At 45.1% G+C, this 20,424-nt stretch overlaps 1 protein-coding gene across 1 annotated transcript; it reads right to left on the minus strand.

The window, feature by feature from the left end:
- Positions 1-5,704: 5,704 nt before the first annotated feature.
- On the minus strand, positions 5,705-6,552 carry lrrc3 (leucine rich repeat containing 3). Its single transcript, XM_069698717.1, has one exon. The coding sequence runs from the start codon at positions 6,485-6,487 to the stop codon at positions 5,705-5,707; it is 783 nt and encodes a 260-aa protein (XP_069554818.1). The 5' UTR covers positions 6,488-6,552.
- Between the last annotated feature and the right edge of the window lie 13,872 nt (positions 6,553-20,424).

Consider the following 20,424-nt stretch of genomic DNA (forward strand, 5'->3'; position numbering starts at 1 on the left):
ACATATTTTCACCTTTTTGTTAAAGCTGCACCGATCGGCACGTTTATATTAACTAAGAATCAAATCCACCAACTCGGCCGTTTAAATCTACGGAGCATTTTACCGTCTTTCAGCCCTCTTTTTTTTTTTTTTTCTTTTTTTAAAGCATTTTAAATGATTTATCATCATTTTTAAACAGCAGCTGTTGTTTTTAGCAACAACAACAACAACAACAAAATGAACACCCTACATTTCTGCTGCCCAAATGCCCCCCCCCCCCCCCAAAAAAGTGACTAAAAATACCTAAACCGGACGTTCCCAAATTGTATAGCGACGTATCAAACCAAATTTCTTAAAGGCCACTTCCCACTTGCAGATACAAGCAATTTTTGTTGGCCACTGTTTTGAACTCGAAGGAGGTATTTCCAGCTCTCGCCGAGTTGGCGCCGCTTTTCTGCTCAACTGACTCCTTTTCAGCATCGAGCGTTTCGGGCCGACCTGTCGGCTCCAGCGTTTTCGCTTGGACTTCGTAGCCATTTCAAAATGTCACTCGTTCAGCTGACGTCAACGTCTGAGGGGACCAAATCCCGTCTGCGTCGGGAGGTGAAGCGACGCCCGTGTACTTTAATGTATATTTGAGGGGGGGGCGGAGAGGGGGGACCTCTCCGAGACTCCCGTCGCTCGCATCTTTTGTCACGCGACGTGTCTCTGGAATTACTGCTGTCTGCAATCGGTTTTTAAATGAAATTGAAAACGTCCTCGTTGCTCGAAGTGAAATTGTTCGGCCTTTCGGCGAGGCTCTCGCGTACCGCCGGTGGGGCGCCGACCGCGGTTTAGAAACCACTCACCGAAAACCAACCAAACAAACGGTTAACGCGTGCGGCGTAGGGAGGGAATAAAACGACACCTTCGGGTACCATACGACAAACAGGAATTCCTTTAAGTTGCTCCGAGTTGACGTGACGGCATGAAACGCCCCCGCGACGCTTCGACTGCTTTCGCGGGTGTCTTTGCTGCAAATAGTATTATTACAGTTGTTGTAAATCGGGGTTGTCGATCTTAATTCTGTGGTGTCTGGTGTCCTTCCACCGTGTTGTCCACGTGCAAAAAGTGCACATCTTATTTTGGGGTTTTTCATTTATCCAGCTGGTTGTTTTCTGCGACAGATCGAAGCAGCGTCTCAATCCCCTCCCCCCCCCCCAAAAAAAACAAAAAAACCCAACAACCCACGACTGAAAATTAGCTCTTACAAAACAGACTTTTGGCATCTTTTCATCACCCTGACAAATTGAACCCATTCAAATCGGGCCATTCAAATAGTATTGAAGCTAAGTGAAAACAAACTGCACTCTCGGTAGATTAAAAAAAAATTTTTTTTTAAATACATTCAGTATTTTGAGATAACTAAAACAATAATTTCATATTGAAATGAAATGGCTGCTATTTTTTTTTATTTTATTTTTAATTAGCAGCAATGTTTCCATTTCAATGTCATTAAAATCAGAGAGACAAAAAAAACTGCTCTGAGTGATTTGGCCAGAGTTCAATTTCTGGCTGGCCAGAAATCTGAGCAATGTTTACTTATAGTTTTTTTTTTTTGTATTTTTCAATTTCTTTTCGCCCTTAACTTTTAAATTGTCCTCCTTAAATCGTGATACGCGGCATACAATAATAACTCCTTAACTCGGTTACTGAGATACCTGCGCCCTTTCGGTACGAGTCGATATAGTCTTGTGTCTGTTATCGTCAAACGTGAATGCGGATCGACATGTGGACGTTTTCTTTTTGTTTGTTTTGCTTCCTCCAGTGTCACGTGATCGTGAGGCGCTGCAGCACCTTTGTAACTCGATGACGACGTCACCGATTGTGAATTAGCACCGAGTGTCAAGAGTATCTATATTGTATTGATTGTGTTTGTCTCCAGAAGGTCAACACTTTATAATTGACTGCGTTGTTCTGTGTGTTTTGTTTTCTGGGTGGGCGGTGTTGGAGGTTGTTTTTTTTTTTTAATTTTTATTTATTTCAACTGTGTAGAAGTTTGTTCCCTTCAGCCTGCCTCAAAATTCATGTTCTGTTCTCCTTCCCAGAGAGAAGGTTGTTTTTTTTGTTGGGGGGTTGGGGGTCCAATTCCTTTGTTTTTCTATCATTTTGACATAAACTTAAGTGTCCATCTTAAGGAAGTTGTACTCCCACCGCCTCCTTTCCAGTAACCAGAGCCCCGCTTTATTGCTTTTTGGTGTTTTTTTTTTTGTAGCGTCCCGCGCCGCGCTTGTTCGTTTTCTGATGATTGGTTCTTTGCAGTTTGGGAGTTTTATTTTTAATTTTTTTTTTAATCTTTCTGTCCTTTTTTCATTTTAGAAAACGTTGCACCACAACCTTAAACTTGACTACTGAAGTCTATTTACTCTTCATTTCTCATCTGTCAGGGGTAAAGTAACATATGCGATGTTAATATGTAATAAAAAAAAAAAAAACCTGAATTGTACCCATTTTTTTTTTTTTTTTTAATTTTTGTAAACATTTGCTTTATTTGCAGCAAAGGGAACGCAAAACGCAGCTCGTATATTTGGAAGAGAGCAGGAAAGGCTTTGGAACCGTTTTGTAAAATGTAAATCGAGCCCCTTCGAAGTCACTTTAAGACCCGCGCCATATTGGTTTGGGAAAAGATGGCGGGTATTTTGGCTGGCAGCACTCGGAAGGGATCCCAAACCAAAACAACAACAAAAAACAACAATCTTGCATCATTTCATTCAAGTCATCAATCATTTATTTGCTTTTTTTTTCTTTCTTTCTTACTTTTTCTATGAGCTTTGCGCGATTTTATTTTCCGCGGCACATCCGGCACAAGTCAAGTTTTCCACACGGTGAAACCGGCTGCCGGGCTTGTAAAGTAGTAACAGACGCGCCGGCCGCCGTCTCGACCTCTTCCGTCTCCCGGCTCGGCGCGGCTTCGCCTTCTCCTTCCATTTATCCACATTTACTTGTTTTTTCAGAGCTCGTTCTTGTGCCGATTATCGGACCTGATTTTGAAAAGAACGGAGGAGTTTGAAGTTTAAATCGGTTTGCGGCCGCTGCGACCGCATTCAGAAAAAAAACAACAACAACAACTTTAATGTCACCGCGCTCACCCGGGCCGGCACCGGTCACTGACTGGAAAGCGTCTCGAAACTTTGGAAAAAAAAAAAATAAGCTCGGCGGGAGCGACAGCCGAAGACCCCGCGAGGGACGTCTTCGGGGACGTCTCAAATACTTAAAAAAAAAAAAAAAGACTTTCGTGTCCGCGACCGGGAAACCGCAAAGCAGCGGACGACAAGACAAATTGATGAATGGAATGATGTCCCGAAACGTCCTTCTCTGCATTTGCGGCTTTTCGAGACAAAAAAAAAAAAAACAGATTAGGATGATGGAGGACAGCCCTGGAGATATAAAAATAAATAAATAAATAAAAATAATGCCGGGCATTTGCATCCCAGAAACGTAGAAGTCAGGCACTATTTTAGAAAAAAAAAAAAAAAAAAAAAACACCACAGATTGAAGCGCCTCGTTTGAGGGAACGTAACCGAACACCAAGCCAAGACACAAAACTTTGGAGTCTGCCAACCGAACAGTTGTTGGAAAAGAAGTTTTATTTTGAAATGCTGGTAAGGCGTCCCATCGCAATCCTTGAAACAAAAAAAACAAACAAAACGCACGTTAATTACTGAAACACATCGAAAAATGCTTGAAATAATCATCTCAGACAAACGCACCCGGAGCCCCTTTCATTCCCTAACCCGTAGACTGATTCTTCTACAGGTCATGAAAGGAAAACTTGGCGGGCGTACAAGTTCCTAGAAGACATCCAAACACTTTTTTTTTTTTTTTTTTGACAGATTTTACCAAAAAAAACAAAAAACAACAACAACAACAACAAAAAAACGACACATATTCCCTTCAGAAAACTGTAAAAGTTGTGTACACGTCGGCCGGCACGGACATTTCTTATACGACATGGTCGAAACTGCACAGACAAGACACTTCTGTGACAAAGATACCTACGGCAGTATATATATATATATATATATATAAAAAAAAACACAATAACAATAATAATAATAAACAATTCTCTACCTAAAGTGGGTCGAATCGTTCAAATAACAAACCCCTTTGTGTTCCATTTTTTTTTAACCCGCTCGACCTACGGGACGAGTGAACCGCCACGCGAGGACGGGTACGGTCCGCAGGAACGCCGCGTCGCGTTGAAACGCCCCGCGGCCGACGGGCGAGAGGAACCGACGCGCGGTCGTCCAGCTCGGCGCACAGTGCTGCGGTGGAGGGGTCCCGGAGAGAAGGCACTTGGACGCCATCAACTCCCGGCCCACAAAGTAACACAATAAAACATTTTAAAAAATAAATAAAAAGAATTCATGAGTTTGTGTCCGAACGAGTGTCCTCCCACCCGTCGTCGTGACGCCTGCTCCGCTTCGGAGGTGACCCGGTTACGAGGTGTTGGACACGTCTCGGCCGGGGGGAGAAAGGGGGGGTCGTTTGGCCAACAAGTCACGTTCGACGTTCTGAGAATCCGAACTCCTTCAAGAGGAAGTTGCGTTCGAGGTATCGCGAGCTATAATTCGTCAAGCTGTAAAAAAAATAAAATAAATAAATTCAAAAGAGAAACCCGTCACTTAAAGTATCAAAGCCTCTTGAGAGAGAGAGACGCCCGGTCCACGTGAGGAATAAAAGATGTCTTCCTTCCGTGACTTCGTTTTTGTTTTGTTTTAATATTTCATATTTTTACTGCCTCTATTTTATATTCTGTCATCTACGGCTTCGCCCCTGCGCGCGCCGCCGCGACTGCAGACTCTCCCCTCGCAGGATTTATAAAGTATCTCAACCCGTCTGCACGTGTCTAAAAACCCGAGGGCCGTCGTCCAGGCGACGCTGGGTCTTCTGAAGGGACCGTCTCCGGAGCGGCGTCCCTCCAAAACGCCCGCTTCCCCCTATTCACCCGCCGGCGCTTCGGGCTTTCTCGTAGCCGCGTGTAATTTGCGGCGTCTTAAACACGGTCGCATTTTTTTTTTTTTTTTTTTTTTACCGGCGATAAAACGACAAAAACGCGGAAAACATAAATCAAATCGAACGAGGGGCGAGGCGGACGCCGGTGCAGATTTACGCCACGTTTTTTTTTTTTTTTTTTTAGATCGGTCTCCGCCGACAAAAGCAGAAAAAGCATCAACTCCTCGTGAATCTTTGGTCCGAGCCGGGCTCGACGGGACGCGACGCCGCACAAACAAAAACAAACAAACAAACAAACGAACGAACGAACTTTCCCCCACGGACCGAACGCTGCGACGTCTTGAGATTTACTTAGAACAAGCCTTCACCTTGACGGCGTGACGTGAAGACCATGAATCGGTCCATCCAAAAAGAAAGAGGGGAGACACGTCGGCCGCCCTCCTCGTCGATCCCGGGGACCGTTCGTCTCTCCGGTCCGGATCAATCGTTCTCGCTGGCGGTGTACGTTTTAGCCCGTACTTTGTGCCGTCCGGTAAAAGCCTCGTAAATATTCGGTGGGGGGGGGGTAAATGCGAAAGACGTCAACGACGGGGCGACGTCAACGTCCCGGCGATCCGTTTTTAATTCGCCCGAAATACCGCAAATCGTGTGCTTGGAAACAGGTTTCAACAGCTTTTTAGTCGTTTCGAACATCGCCGCGCGTGCGCGCCTCCTGAGTCACGCGGGCCTGCTAGAGAACTGTGCTGATGGTGTCGAAGTCCTTGCCGATGTGAGAGCTGCTGGGCAGCGACTTGAGGTACTCCAGGTGCCTCCTGGCGTCCTCCTGGTTGTGCCTCACGTAGTAGATGACGTACGCGATCACCATGGCGAACCAGCCGAACATGGTGACGAACATGGCGACGTCGGTGGTCTTGTGGTGGAAGTTGCAGAAGTTGATCCCCGAGTCCAGCACCTGGATGACCGGCTTGCCCGCGTACTCCTCCTGCACCGCCGTGTGGCAGATCACCTCGTTGACCGTCTCGGGGTCGAGGCGCAGCTCCCTCAGGACCTCCTGCAGCGTGCACTCGCAGTGCCACGGGTTGCTGGAGAGGCTGATCTTGGCCCGCAGGCGGGCGAACGCCTCCTTGGGGACGCTCTGGATGCGGTTGTTCGACAGGTCCAGGGCGAGGAGGCTGTCGGAGACGCCCTGGAACGCCCCGGCGTCCACCGTCTCGATCTCGTTGTTGGCCAGGTCCAGCTCCTGGAGGTGGTGCAGCTCCTTGAAGGCGTGGTTCGGGACGCGGGTGATGCGGTTGGAGGCCAGGAGGAGGACGACGGTGTCTCGGGGAAGGTCCGGCGGGATCCTCTCCAAGTCGCGCGACATGCACTGGACCACCGTCAGGCCGTTCTTCTCCATGCAGTGGCAGCTCGTGGGACAGGCCGTCACCAGGGCGGCCGCCAGGAGCATCCCGCCGAGCAAACCCCGCAAGACCAGGGACAGCCTGGGCGCGCCGGGCCCGGCGACGTCCTGCATGCTCAAGCGGTTGACCACCCCCTCCTCCCCCCCCCGCCCCTCCGCCCACGGGTCCCGTCAGGCAAAAGCGGTCATGACGGCGTCACCCGCGTCTCGGCAGCCGAGTGGCGACGATCGCAGAAAGAAACGTGCGGGCTTACCCCGGAGATAATCCTTTCAAATCGATCGGAAAGAGCTTTCGACGGCCTTCTGAATTATATTTCAAAACGGCTCATCCCATAAAACAAAAAACAAAAATTGAGCAGCTCGATTGATTACAATTCCAGCAGGTCATTTTCAGGTTTTCGCTGAAAAGCTTCAGAGGAGCGGGTCGGGTCGGGTCGGGTCGGGGAGGCGAAACCCGGCACGTCACCCCCGCGCACTGGAAATCAAGCAAAAAGGAAAACAGGGTTTATTCTTCAGCAGGAAAATGAAAAAGCAACGCGGCGCCGTTCACAACGACGGCCGCTTCTGCCTTCGCGTTATTCAATGAGCGGAGTGAACGGCGTTCCCACGGCGGGGACGACTCCCGCAGGAGGATCACCACTTTAGGACGGCGCACCCTCTGCCGGGCTGAACTGATCCCACAATGAAACCCCTCACTGTGTTCGAGGTCATCCGCCCCACGCAGCCCGCATGTCTTCCTCTCATTTGTCCTCTTTTTTTTTTCCTTTGGCAAGTGCTTCTTCGCTTCAGGCCACACACACACACACACACACACACACACACACACACACACACACACACACACACACACACACACACACACACCTTCCTCCCGTAAGTCTTAAATAGGCCCCTCACGTTTTCATCAGTCTGAGCTCAGCAGGGGGTGTGGACAAGATGTAGCGCGCACGCGTGCGCACGCACACACACACACACACAGCTAAAACATCCTGCCGTTATGTTATGACACCGCAGCATCTTTAAGTAAAATAGAGGCCACAAGGGTTCACATGTCTCCTTTAAATCCTGCCTGAGCTCTTATTAAATTAAATTAAATTAAATTAAATTATTTAAGGTGGCAAATTGCCTCTTTTTTTTTTTCTTTTTTCAGGTAAATTTGGCAGCTTGTATTTAGGGGAGTAAATATTCATTCATCTTTAATAGGGACATTTCATAAAATAAACATAAAAACCGAAGCAAAGATTTTGAATTGAATGAGGCGAACGATGCCCAGGCACCCTCAAGACGGTTTGATAAGTAGCCCATTGCGAATTGTAATCACATTATGGCTCTGTGGTTCAAATATTGCATCACCGAGAGCAAATACATACAGGCTGATCAGTTAATTAGCTCGTGCTCGTACCTGCCGGGAGACGGTTCGATCCTGGCCTGGTGATTTTAGTCACTTTTTTTTCTCCGAGCCTCGGCACGAAAGATGTCGCTGATAGAGGAGCGCGACTTATCACGTCTGCATCCCCGTGGAAAGAAGGGTGAAGCTCTTCAAAAGCTCTTTCATTAAAAAGAGAAGAAAAAAAAAAAAGAAAAAAAAACTTAAAAACGTCGTTATGTCCGCGAGGGAGGGAATGGTAATAAAGTTCCTCAGCGGCACGCGCGTAAGTTCACAAATCTCCGAGAGGAACGGTTCACGTCTCCCAAACGTGGCTGTCCTTCCGTTTTCTTCCGACCGTCACACTTGTTGATGATCATGATGGCGGGGGGAGACGGTGGTGGTGGTGGTGGTGGTGTCCCGCCAAGGTCTCGAGGAGCCTTATAGCGCTCCGACTCAGCACGCGCTCCTCTCTCTGGGTCTCTCTCTCTGAACCGCGCGCGCCTGGCGCCAGAAGGAGTCCCGGCTGCGCGTGGATTGGACTGCTGTTCTGTTGGCAGCGCTCCTCGTCCTCCAGTATCTCCCCGCCTGCCTGTCTCTCTCTCTCTCTCTCTCTCTCTCTCTCTCTGTCTCTCTCTCTGTCTGTCCTCCTCCCTGCCTGCCTGCACCTCCCCTCTGCTCTGATCCCCCCCCTCCTCCTCCTCCTCTTCCCGCCCCCTGTCTCTCCTCGAAACAGGACAAATATATCCGGAGCATGAAAAATTGTTCCACCGTAGTAAAGAGAGGTGCTGTGGTAATAACTTTTAAAGTAACTGTTCTGTCCGCAAATCGTCCAAATAAATATATATATATTTTACTCTTAAAAAAAAAAACGTTTTATTAATCAAGTGCATGAAGTCCAAAGTCATAATTAGATGAGGGAGGTATTTGGCATCGATTGCTGAACACAACCCCACCTGAAGACCTTGCTCACGTCACACACAGGACTGCGCTGCATTGATTGTTGTAATCGCCTCGGGATTTAAGCTGCACTGCACTGGATCAAGACGTCGGCTCTCAGGGCTGCACCGTCTTCTGTTTGCACAGCGGCGCCTTCCTCAGCTCTCAGACTGCACGTAAAGGCAGACTGTTGGTCTTAACTGTTAGCAGTATTTCATTAAAGATAATGTCCTAAAAAAAAATATATATATATATATATATATTTTTAGTAGTACCTGCAGCTTGAGACAAGTATTTTATTTTGAAGGAGCGTCGGCACTGCAGCGTGTGTAATTTGGCGTCAGTGTGGTGAGTAAGGTCAGATCTGGCTTGACCTTAGCAGATTGATGGCCTCACATATGGACACACGGGTTGAGCATTGACCACGGTGCCTTTTTTTTTTTTTTTTAAATTGTCTTTGACTGATTTAAAAACCAGGAAATACAGTTTTACAGTTTACAGTTTAGTGCAAGATGTAAAAAAAAAAAAAAAAAAAAAAAAAAAATCTTCCAGATAACCTTGACAAGGATAAGAAAGAAAAAAAAAAACCCTGCAAATATGGACATGGAAAGTGAGTTAAACCGACCGCTTTAGTTCCACGGGGACCCTCCCCCCTCCCCCTCTCACCCTCCCCCCTCCCACACACTCCCTCGGCCTCGTGCGATTTAAATGTAGGTCGCCTCGTCCCAATGTTCCAGGTGTCATTTGAGCGTAAGTTTTCCACGGGGCCACGGTCTCGGAGCCGGCGAGCGCCCGCCGGCGTGACGGGATGGTCCCCCGCGCGGCTCGCAGCTCCCCCGAAGCGGACGCCGAGGAGGACGGCGGCGCACGGTGGATTTCAGATCCGCCCGCGCGGCGGGGGGAGGGGGGGGACGGCGGAGGGGCGAACGAAGCGGCGAGCTCGCGCGCCCATAACTTCGCAGTCGGCTGCGCAGACGAGTCTCGTCGGGGCCTCGCGGCGAGTTGAGGGAGGGTCGCGGCCGATTAAGAACACGGTAATTACACCTCCAAAAGCGGCGCTAAGCAATTCTTTTTGTGTCGGCGACGGGTCGCTACGCGGAGGCGGTCGCCGTTGGTGAGGAACTCCCATCACTTGAGCGTGTGATCTTGCGTGTCGAGAGCTGCAATATCTTGTTTTACTTGGGATTTAATGGATTAAGTTGCGAATTTTTTTTTTTTGTTGAATGCCTTTGTCATGAAAGTCCTGTAAATAAAGCCTCCCCCCCCCTTCCCCTCCCTCTATCCCCACGCAGAGCAATAGATATTTGTCACACATCACAGAAGAGGTTGAATGTACACAGAAAATATGCGACAAGATGAATTAGTAAACTAAACTTCAGTTCGCTTTCGTTTGAAACCGCTTCGAGAGATGAGACGGACCAGATTGAGTCCAAAACCCAAGACTGCGACTCCGTTTACTCCTCAGCTTTTTAAACCGTTCAGCATTGTTCCCTCCCGTTTCGGTTCCCTCGTTTCTTTTATTAGAAAATCCACAAGCGGCGCAAAGATCTTTACTCGATGGCTGCAGCAGAGCGGCGTCCCCGGGTCTACGGGTGCGCACCAAAACAAAAAGCAGGGATGAATGCTGGATGGATATATACTGATCGAGGTGCCCAGAGGTGCAACTGCAAATAAATGCAGGTGTAATGAACTAATCGCGGGTCAGAGGTGGAAAACCGAGAAAAAAAAAGAAAAGAAAAAAAAGTGAGCTTGTAATCACGTTTCCGACGTCCTGACCTTCAAACGTTATTATCATCCATTGTAGTGGTAAAAAAAATTAAATTAAAATAAATAAATAAATCCTAATTAGTAAGAGTCAATCAGATGAGACCAGAACATTATTTTAAAGAAAACAAGTTGGGTGCGAACGCCCAATAAATCCAGAGACAGAATATGAACGTGTTTCTTTTTCCCCTTGGCGTGTTTTGCGCATGGATCCCCTCCGGCTACTGATAGGAGATTTCTTCTGTGTACTACTAAATATCAGGCCGATCACAGGACGTGTGAATGAGTCAAACAGCCGCTGACAACAAAAAGAAAAAAAAAAGGGGGAGAGTGAGCCGATGGCGGTATCAACTGAGTGGCCCGTCGATGGGTTTGGCTGATGAAGGATGTTATCGCCTCCTTCTTGTTCTTTGTGTTTTGTCGTGACGCCCCGTGTTGTTAGAGTGAGAATGCGCAGTGTTCAGATAAGGGGGTGTGAATTTAGAAATTTACCTATCTGCTCCACACAGCCCAGGTAACTCCTGATTGTCATGCAGTGAGCAAAATGAATTTCCCTGCTAGTGTAATGAAGTTCCCCCCCACATTCATGTGATGTTCAAGCCATGTTAAATTGGCCGCCTAAAGACAGAAAATGCATCGTGCCTGTGCTCGGGCGGTCTGGCAGCGGTTGCAAGAGGTGTGAGGAAGGTCACTTTTCAAATGTGTACAGGTGCAGGTTACTACTTTTCCCCCTTTGAAATAGTTACATTACTGGTTACATTTTTAATCGCTTCATCAAAGTCATGTAACTTATGTCACTTTACTTTTTTGGCGATAACTTTTCAAACAAAGGTCATAAATTGGACAATAAAGCGGAAAAGTCTGAAAAAAAAACGAATTGAACTCCGGCAGTTTAAACCTGTACAATACATGTGACGTTGAATGTTTTCTACTGGATGGGCATCAAATATGAAGGTAAATAACGTCCAGAAACATAAGTTTAGAGCTGCCGCTGAACACAACCAGTTTGAAGAAATAAAATGTTCGCACTGCTCTCGATCTGGTTGAAATTCATTTCCACTTTTCAAGTGCTTGAGTGCTTGATACAATCTTCTCTAAAACGTATGTCATGCGAGAGAGAGAAAATAAAAACAAAGCTTGGGGGGTGAGCGAGTGGTGAATCTGACTCAGTCTGATTGGGAAACCGAGGAAACTAGGCCCCGCCCACCTGTAGCGGAACCCTGACTGCACCACGGGCCTGTCAATCAAGCAAACACACCCAAAGTACACACTGCTTTTTGAGGCCTAATATCTTATTACTAATGCAATTATTTTCAGAAGGACCACGAAAAAAACTAAGAAGAAGTGACTTCAGTGAGTGATACGATAATAACTTGTGTAAAAAAAAAAAAATGTATTGCCTTTATATTTCAGGAGAAATTGAATGGAAGTCAAAGGGAGGCGGAGCTTCTTTGGGGCCAACCTCTGGTGGCCCTCGGTGGTATCGCAGCTTAAAGCACTTCCGCGTTGGCCTCTTTTTTCAGTCTGTGGTCTACCCTCCTTGCCTTGAACACACATAAATAACACGGTTGGGCGGGAGGCTTTTTTATTTTATCTCATGTGACCTGACGGCAGTTACATTTATCTGGATAGATGTTTCCTCAGGTTTGACCTCGAGCGTTTCGACGTTGACGCGATTTCCCCCCGCTGCTACGAAAGCTTTACACTGTACACTAATGTTAGAGAGAATGTCTGATTTCAGTATGAAAATATTGCTGAATTTATAGCAGTGAAAAGACGAGAGACTTTGCAAGAGAATCAATATAAAAAAAAAAAAGACTCCAAAATTTAGAGTACGTACTGCTGAATCGATCGAGCCTGTCGGCACGTACACACAGGGCATTCCTGGATATTGTATTCTAAATAATGCGTTTTTACCCAAAAATTATATATTTGGATGTAACCTTATTGCAATCACAAACATGTTTGAATAGAAACTGTAATATATATTTATTTTTTTTTTCTCAGTAGCTGTAACATACCACGGTTGCTTTTATTTTGAAATTTAATTACGCAACTTCACTATACGTAACGACTCACTGTCTAGCACTGCGTCAACACATTATATTTTAACCACCGATGCATCATAACTAAAAACTACAAGAAGTGAAAAAAGGATCAAATCCCATTAGTTCTGTGGTCCAAATAAAGACTCTTATGTTATTGCTCACACAGACCGGTGGCAGGCTAAATTAGGACTCATCACTCTGGGAGGCAGCTAAATCCCTCGCGTAGGGTTTACCGGCGCTGACTGGCACACAGCATCGTTTTAATCTATCTCCTTTATGTACCATACATCACCACTAATCATCGCCGATCCGTCGTTCAGTTAGTCACAACAAAAGAAGATCCCAGCAGCCATAAATACGCTGAATTAGACGGAATAAGCACAAAGGCATTTAAGCGCCGGCTCAGCCGCAAACACGATCAGCTGGAGGAGCAGTTTTATCTCGAGATGCATCTGCTAAGCTTCATGACTCTCGCACGCAGACATTCCTGCACTAAACTGTATGCTTTGTCTGACTATGTAAAAAGGTCATAGCGGGGATCACGGGCAGTTTTCATTCTGCTAAAAAAAAAAAAAAACACACACACACACACACACACACACACACACACGCACGCACTAACTGGGTCCGAGTAATGGGAGGGCTGTGACAGTCAGATAAAAGGAAGCAAAGGTCGGGAATTTGGAGCACAGCTGGAGCGGCAGAAACAGGCGCGCATCTGCTGCCAGCCGAGACGCAGCAGGTTTCCCACCACATCAGCGACTTCCGCTAACTCTCCAAGATCAATTTATGGGACCGGGCGGAGAAAAGTTGCGAAGAAGCGACTATTCGCCTCCATGAACAACAGCGCCAGGTTTATCTCCGTATCAATTTATCGTGATTAATGGAGCCACGACAGAATCCCCCTCACCCCCCCCTTCAGGTTTTTTAAAAAAACAAAAATTATAATGTTTTTTTTTGTCCTGCCAAAGCGGATTTTTATTTTTTTTATTTTTTTTGTCCTAAATGCTTTTTGGAGTGAGCCGGTTGCTGTGAATACGATGGCATGATTCCAAATGTTATCCCGTGATTAACACACAGGAGAAGTGTTTCTAATGATCGCCATCTATTTATATTACACACAGTTTAGGACACGTCTGACTTGCATGTAATTGCCCCCGGAACAACTACTGGCAGCTCCAAAACACAAACGACATTCATCCAACGGCGCCAAGAGCGCGGGGGAGATGGTCCGCTGACGTGTAACCATCAGTTGGTTGAGACACTGAAGATAAAGGACTGAGGTGTACTTTGGTGTGCGTGTGTGCGTGTGTGCGTGCGCGTGGTCCAATTTACTGAGCAGGTTAAGAACGATGGTCCGGCTGTCACCAGGAGGCCTCCTCACCCCCCGCCCCCCTCCTTCATCTTCCTCCTCAGCTGCCCCTTAATGAATCTCCAACTCCTTTCGCAACTGACAAATTGCCCGCATCAGCCGCTTCCAGTCAATTCGGCCTCCCCGTCACCTACTTACTTATCCAAGTGTATCACTTTGGATTTCTCCTGACGAAGTAAATTCATCCCCTCCGAAGAGGGGCCGAGACGAGCTCACGAGCGGACGCCTCGGTTCGAGACGATTCATCACAATTACGTGTATTTACTGCCCGCGGCGTCCAGGGGAGCGTGAGCATCAGCGGCTAATAGCAGCCACCGGGAGGGAGGAGGGGGAGGAGGAGGAGGAGGAGGAGGGGAAGGTGGGGAAGGAGGGGGGGTAACTGCGTGATTAGCTGCTGTAATACATCCAGGGGCTGGTTGAGAGCGACAGGACGACTTGTAACGGCGCAGATGCTCGGCGGGAAGTAAATCAGCGGAATATGATTTATTACAGTTTTACTGCCTTTGGTTTGTTATGAATGAAGCTGCGGACAGTATTTGCTTTACATAGTCACATATACATATACCTTTTAGTGTTTATACACGTACAGTCTCAGGTCTACGCAGAGTGGAGGGATCCCTGTGCAAATCCATGAAATTTATTCGGTTTTATATAGTTTTGCTCATAATTCCTGCTGATTATGATCAAATTCTACTTCTACGTATAGTTTTTCCAACTTCCAACTGTGTAAATATTTAAACAGATTTTGCTCTCTTTAATAATTCCTCCTGCTTTTATTTAAAAAAAAAAAAAAAAAAAAAATCTTTTCTTCGTTCAAAAACTTTTTCATACAAGTTTTTACAGTCGAACTTCTAACTTCTGGTTATGTCAAAATTGAGTGGAAAGCTCCAAAAATGAGTCCTTTCAAAACTAAATTCTCCTGCTTCCTTGCTAAACTGCAGTCAAACGATCATAACACAAAGAGAAACTGTTGCACTGAAGACCACTTTTGTCAAACTTAAACATTTTCAGTCTCAAATCAGTAAACGGTTCATGACATTGTCCGACAGAAAGGGATCTATGAATGTTCATACTCACCTCTGAAATGAACAGGAGGTGTCACGGTTCCTGCCTTCAGCCCGGTGGTGTTTTCACCTCTCCAACCCCTGCCTCCTGTCCAAGTGGCAACCAAGCATGACGTCGCCCCGGTGGTTTGTGAGCTGATGTTTTGAAGTCACGACTCTGGCATTTTATCTTATGTTCATAATCTGGACGAGCTGGGAAGGAGCGAGGCGGTGGATCGGACGTAGAACCCGAAGACACTATTCCCACCAACCTGTATCTCTCTCCTAACTCCCCCCCCGCCCCCTCCCAGGCACGTCAACCAAACCAGGCACGCTGTCAAACACGCCCCTCTTTGAGGCCTAATATCTAATCAATGCTGGACCTGTTTTCAGAAGGGCCACCGCAACACTCATCTCGAGGAGGGAATTCAGCTAATGACACTATAATGACTTATGGAAAACATTTAATGGCTTTGTATTTCATGAGTAAAGTTAGTTTTTTAATCAGGAGTCTGTTGGAGCCGTAGACTGTATATAAAAGTGGGCGTAGCTTCCATGTCTGAAAAATGAGGCAGATGCAGAAGTGCCTTACGATGCAATACCACCGAGTGCCACTAGAGGTTGGCTCCAAAAAAGCCTTTGGCTCCATGGACTCCCATTAAACTACTCTCATCAAATTCAAAGTCAATAAAAAATTCTCCACGACTAATTTTGGTTTTGTTAGCTAAAGTCATGAACTAAAAAATAAGCCGTTTGATTGACAGGCCTGTGGTGCCGTCAGGTTACAGCTATCGGTGGGAGGGACGTAGTATCGCCTTGTTTCCAATCAGAGCCCGTCAGATCACCTGCTCGCTCCCACCCAGCTGGTCCAAATACGCTCACTAGCGGCTCCAAACCGCTCCGAACTATCAAGATGGCGCCGGCCAAAATCCAAACTCGAGGCTTCATAACGCTCACTATCCGCATGGTGACGTTACTGTTGGTTGCCGCTTGGTCGGAGCCAGTGATTTTTTTTTTTTTTTTTTTTTTGGAGCCACCCCTTTCTGGCCCTCGGTGGTATTGAATTTTAAGGCACTTCTGCATTGGTTTCACTTGTCAGACCTGGAGATCACAGTCTGTGCTCCCGTCACACTGCATCCACCCACCCACCTCCTGCTACCAGTCATCTGACTCTTACACCCACTTCACCTGCTTCCAACTCCCCAATCAGCCCCAGTGTGTATATAAACCTGCCATCTTGCCTGTCTGTGGTCAAATCATTGTGTCTTTTCTTTGTACCTTATGTTGCACAGCTTTTTTTAAATTTCACTTTTAACAATTTAAGGCACGCGGACTCTAATTTAGCTCACAATTATTTCTGTTCATTGCTTTGACAACTTAATGTTGCACTTAGAGATAAAATGATGTTAACTGTTTTCCCAAAGATAGACCGTCAGTAAAATAAAGAAAAGGCTGAGTAACAGAAGCTTGGACTGAATTGGGCACCAAGATGCCCAGTCAGTTCTGGAAATATGAGCACCATTTGTGTGGGCTGACAGTGTTGCTAGTCAAAATGGCTCCCACTTGGATGTCAAGGTTATTTCAGTGTCTTTGAACACGGAGTAGAAGCATCATGACTGGAAGCCGTTTGTGCCAAATAAATTGCCTCAGTGAAACTGAGCTACGAGGGTGAGCGGCACTTTTTAAGGTTTCTCCCACACAGACAACATTGGTTAACGAAGATTTTCAGCCATGCAAAAAAAACAAAATACATGTTTCTTATGTGTTTTTGTACGCTAAATCCAAATGGGTCTTCACAATTTTCCTATCAGCTGTGATTATTTTTGTGTCATTTAATCGCATGTACATCGAAAAGGGGTACCGAGAAGAGATATGAAGTTACTTTTATGTTGTTTTTTTTATGCAAGCGGGCAAAACAGTTTTGAGAGGAAATTTCTCACACTGAAATCAAAAATCAAGTTTGTAAGTAAAAATATACGGAGTGAGAATAAAAAAAACATCTGTGTGGTGAATGTTTACAGCCAGGCTGTGGATCTAATTCAAACCCACTAATAGAAACTTGTCTCGTCTATCGGCGTAGGCCCCGCCCGTTACGTCGAACTCAACTCGCAACCAAAGATGTCTGATTTGAAACCAAACGTTTTTGTGACACAAGCAACATTTTAACCAAAACCAACAAAAGAGAATTTGTTTGTAATTCAAGTCATTTTCTTCTCGCTTCATATATGTTTACTTACAGGCTTTTGATCTTTGATTGCAAGGCTCTTTTTTTTTTAACGGTCGCATAAAAAAGAACAAAACTGCCTTCATCAGTGGAGCCCAGCCGGGATTCCCAGACCCAAATTCACTGCATGAATATATGGGTCTGGCCGCCCTCCGTAGGGAATCATTTGCAGTCCTTGCATTTTACTGGGCGTCGACCTCGGGTTAATTTTGAACTATTGGAGCAGCTTTGACCAACATCATGGCTTGACTTTAACATCATCGAACTTAACTACAGACACTGGTCACAGAAACATACACATGTACATTTCAGAAGAAAGTTTGAGGATATTGTAAATGTAATAATTCTGTATTTATGAATAATATACACTCTGTCACTTAGTAACAATTCCTGATAGAAAAATTCTCAAAACAGATTTGAATTCAGTGTAAAAAAAAAAAAAAAAAAAGTACTATAAGGCCCACCTATTTTGGTTTGTGAGACAATTATAAATCTAATTATATGATGAAGGACACACAACTTTATGAAATATTTATTATATAAAACTACCTTTTGATATCTTAAAAACCCCAAATTTAAATTACGGGATAAGTAATGATAATCGGTTACACGTTATCGAATTAATGTTTGATATTTTTACAACTAATTCACAAGTTTTGGCACAAGTCTGGGAATACGCGTGTTCTGCTCAGATTAAACATAATTAGTCATATATATTAAGGCTCGGCTTCATCATCTTTGTACTGCAAAGAAGTCGCGTAAACAGATTTTGTTTTCTGACCCCAAAGCCCCACATAAAACCATGAATGATTCATAACGTAAAATTCGCCTAATTGCTTTCTGTAGCCACAGTTTTTGGAAACATAAGAAGCCAGAACTTCTGCTCGGAACTAATCTAAACCCAAGGGTGGATTCATTTCCTTTCCCAGCATGCCTTGTAATTTGCTCTGAGACCTCTTAGGAGAGCTGTTCTTCTTTTTAAGGGGCAGGAGAGGCAAAAGCGCGAGAAAAAAAAAGAAAAGTGACGTGATGAAAGAAAATCTCTGTTGAGAGGAGTCATGTCACAGTTGGACCCTGACATTTTCGTACTATGAGCCGCTAACTGCAGCCACTCTCATAATGCACCGTGATAGATTCGAGGCACCAAGTTGTCTTTAAAAACAATTTGCATAAGAAGTAGGAAAATAAATGTCATCCTCAGCATCCTCTGTGTGACGACAAGTTAATCTCACTTTATCGCTGACCTCTTGTTGTGCTGACCCCTGCCGTCATGATTACCAGCTAAACGCCTTTAAACAAAGCTGGGTTGGGACATCGATATCAGTGTGTGTTTTTAATTATGACTGGATAAGAAGCAGCTCTCGTTTTCATTGGAAATTGGTGACGGCGTTCAAATTCTCAAGAGGAAGTGGCAGAAGAGGAGCATTAGCCTTTTGCTCAAACATTCACAGGTGCTTTTAAGAAACTGATAGCGATCAATTGAGATAATAGACCGGCACCCCAAAACCCGAATTGGGAGAACCTCGAGGCAGCTGCGCAGTGAATATTTCTTTAATTTAACTACGGACCACATGACAGCTTTTGTGGGAAAGAGCTCGCCTGTGATAAACCCACAGAGAATTATCACAGTTGCCCCGAAGTCAATCGAGCATTTTAACGTCTTCGGCTCATTGTTTTGGCTTTATTTCCCGCGGCTTTACTACAGCGGTTCACTCACACACGGGGTCTCATGAATGTATGATATTGGGCGGTGAAATGGGAGCTCCGGTTGGTTCTTGGTCCAGAACTCATTGTGTTCTGGGGATCTGAATGAAGTTGATATGTACTGGACTGTCATGAGGTTGGACAACAGGGGTAAGTAAAATGAGGATGTCGGTTCAGCACCACATAAACACACTATATTCAAAAAGTTAGTGCTGCAAGAACTTATTCATGTTTTCGACTTGTAGTTTGGCACAGAAAGCCATCGCAGGCCTCTGGACACTAAGTACATTTATCCATGAAAGCCTTCTTTATCTACAAAGCGCCATAAAAAAAACCTCTATTAATATTAAAGTTACATGGCTTCATTTGGCATTGACGTGAACAGTCACTGGTGTTTATCTGTAACCTGTCAGCGGCGACTCAGCGAATTCGCCTGAAACGATATGCAGCAGAGAGCCAACAGTGTGATGCTTTTCTTTCCAACTAAATATAACGCCATCTGATTTCACTGAGGTGCAGAACCTCAGCCAGACACTGTTTTACTGCACATTGAGTACCAGATGGAAGGGACCGACCGAAGCAAGGAAGGATGTGTCACAAGCTGTTATTTATAGGATATATTAAGGTAATTCTCCATGATTAGTTTGTGATATCCTGAGTGTTTTTTTTTATTTTGAAGCATCGTCCATCAGATGGCTGCTACTCTGTGGAGATCTAGTACTGACAGAAATAAATAAAATGGGGTTTAAAAAGAAATACATAGTTTGCAGTTATCCTTTGTCATAATTTTTTTAAATTTATTTTATTGCCAATTTTTTTTTTTTTTTTTTTTTTACCTACTTTATTTAATATCTACTACTTTAAAACATTTCTTATTTTACTTATTACCTCCACCTTTATGACATTGGATTGTTTATTTGTTTGTTTGTTTGTTTCTCAGCCGGATTACGAAAAAACTACCAGGCCGATTTTGATGAAACTTGATGGAAGGGTGAAGCGCATAAAGACTGTATATAAAAGTGAACTTAGTGCAAAACCACAGAAGGCCGCCAGAGGTTGGCTCCAAAAAGGCACTGGCTCCATAGACTCCCATTCAAATTCTCTCACGAAATACAAAAGTCAATACATTTTTTTCCACAAGTCATTATGGTATCATTTGCTAAAGTCACACCTTCTTATTCATTTTCTGGCCATCCATCTGAAAATAGTCCAAAAAAACCCACAATTAGATATTAGGCCTCAAAAAGCAGTACTTCTGGGGAAGTGTCTGTTTGATTGACAGATCTGTAGCGCAATCAGGTTTCCGCTACAGGTGGGCGGGCCAAGTGTCTTCAGGTTCTCAATCAAATTGAGTAAGATTTACCGCTCTCTCCACCTCAGCATACATGACATGTATGACTGTATATTTTCGGTACTCCATACTTTACTTGAGATGTGTTAAGCATTAGACGGTTTGAGTAATGGGAGTAACCTCATCCTTTGCTCCTCGACGGGAAAGGACAATGGTGGCGTGATGAAGTTATTTAACGTAGCGAAATCACAATGGGCCTCCTAGATGTAATTTGGAGCTTCCTGCTTTACTGGGAGGTTG

Source organism: Brachyistius frenatus, unplaced genomic scaffold (assembly GCF_029030835.1).
Source record: "Brachyistius frenatus isolate BFR_SWC_R1_liver_20210118 unplaced genomic scaffold, ASM2903083v1 Contig_28, whole genome shotgun sequence".
Classification (NCBI taxonomy): domain Eukaryota; kingdom Metazoa; phylum Chordata; class Actinopteri; family Embiotocidae; genus Brachyistius; species Brachyistius frenatus.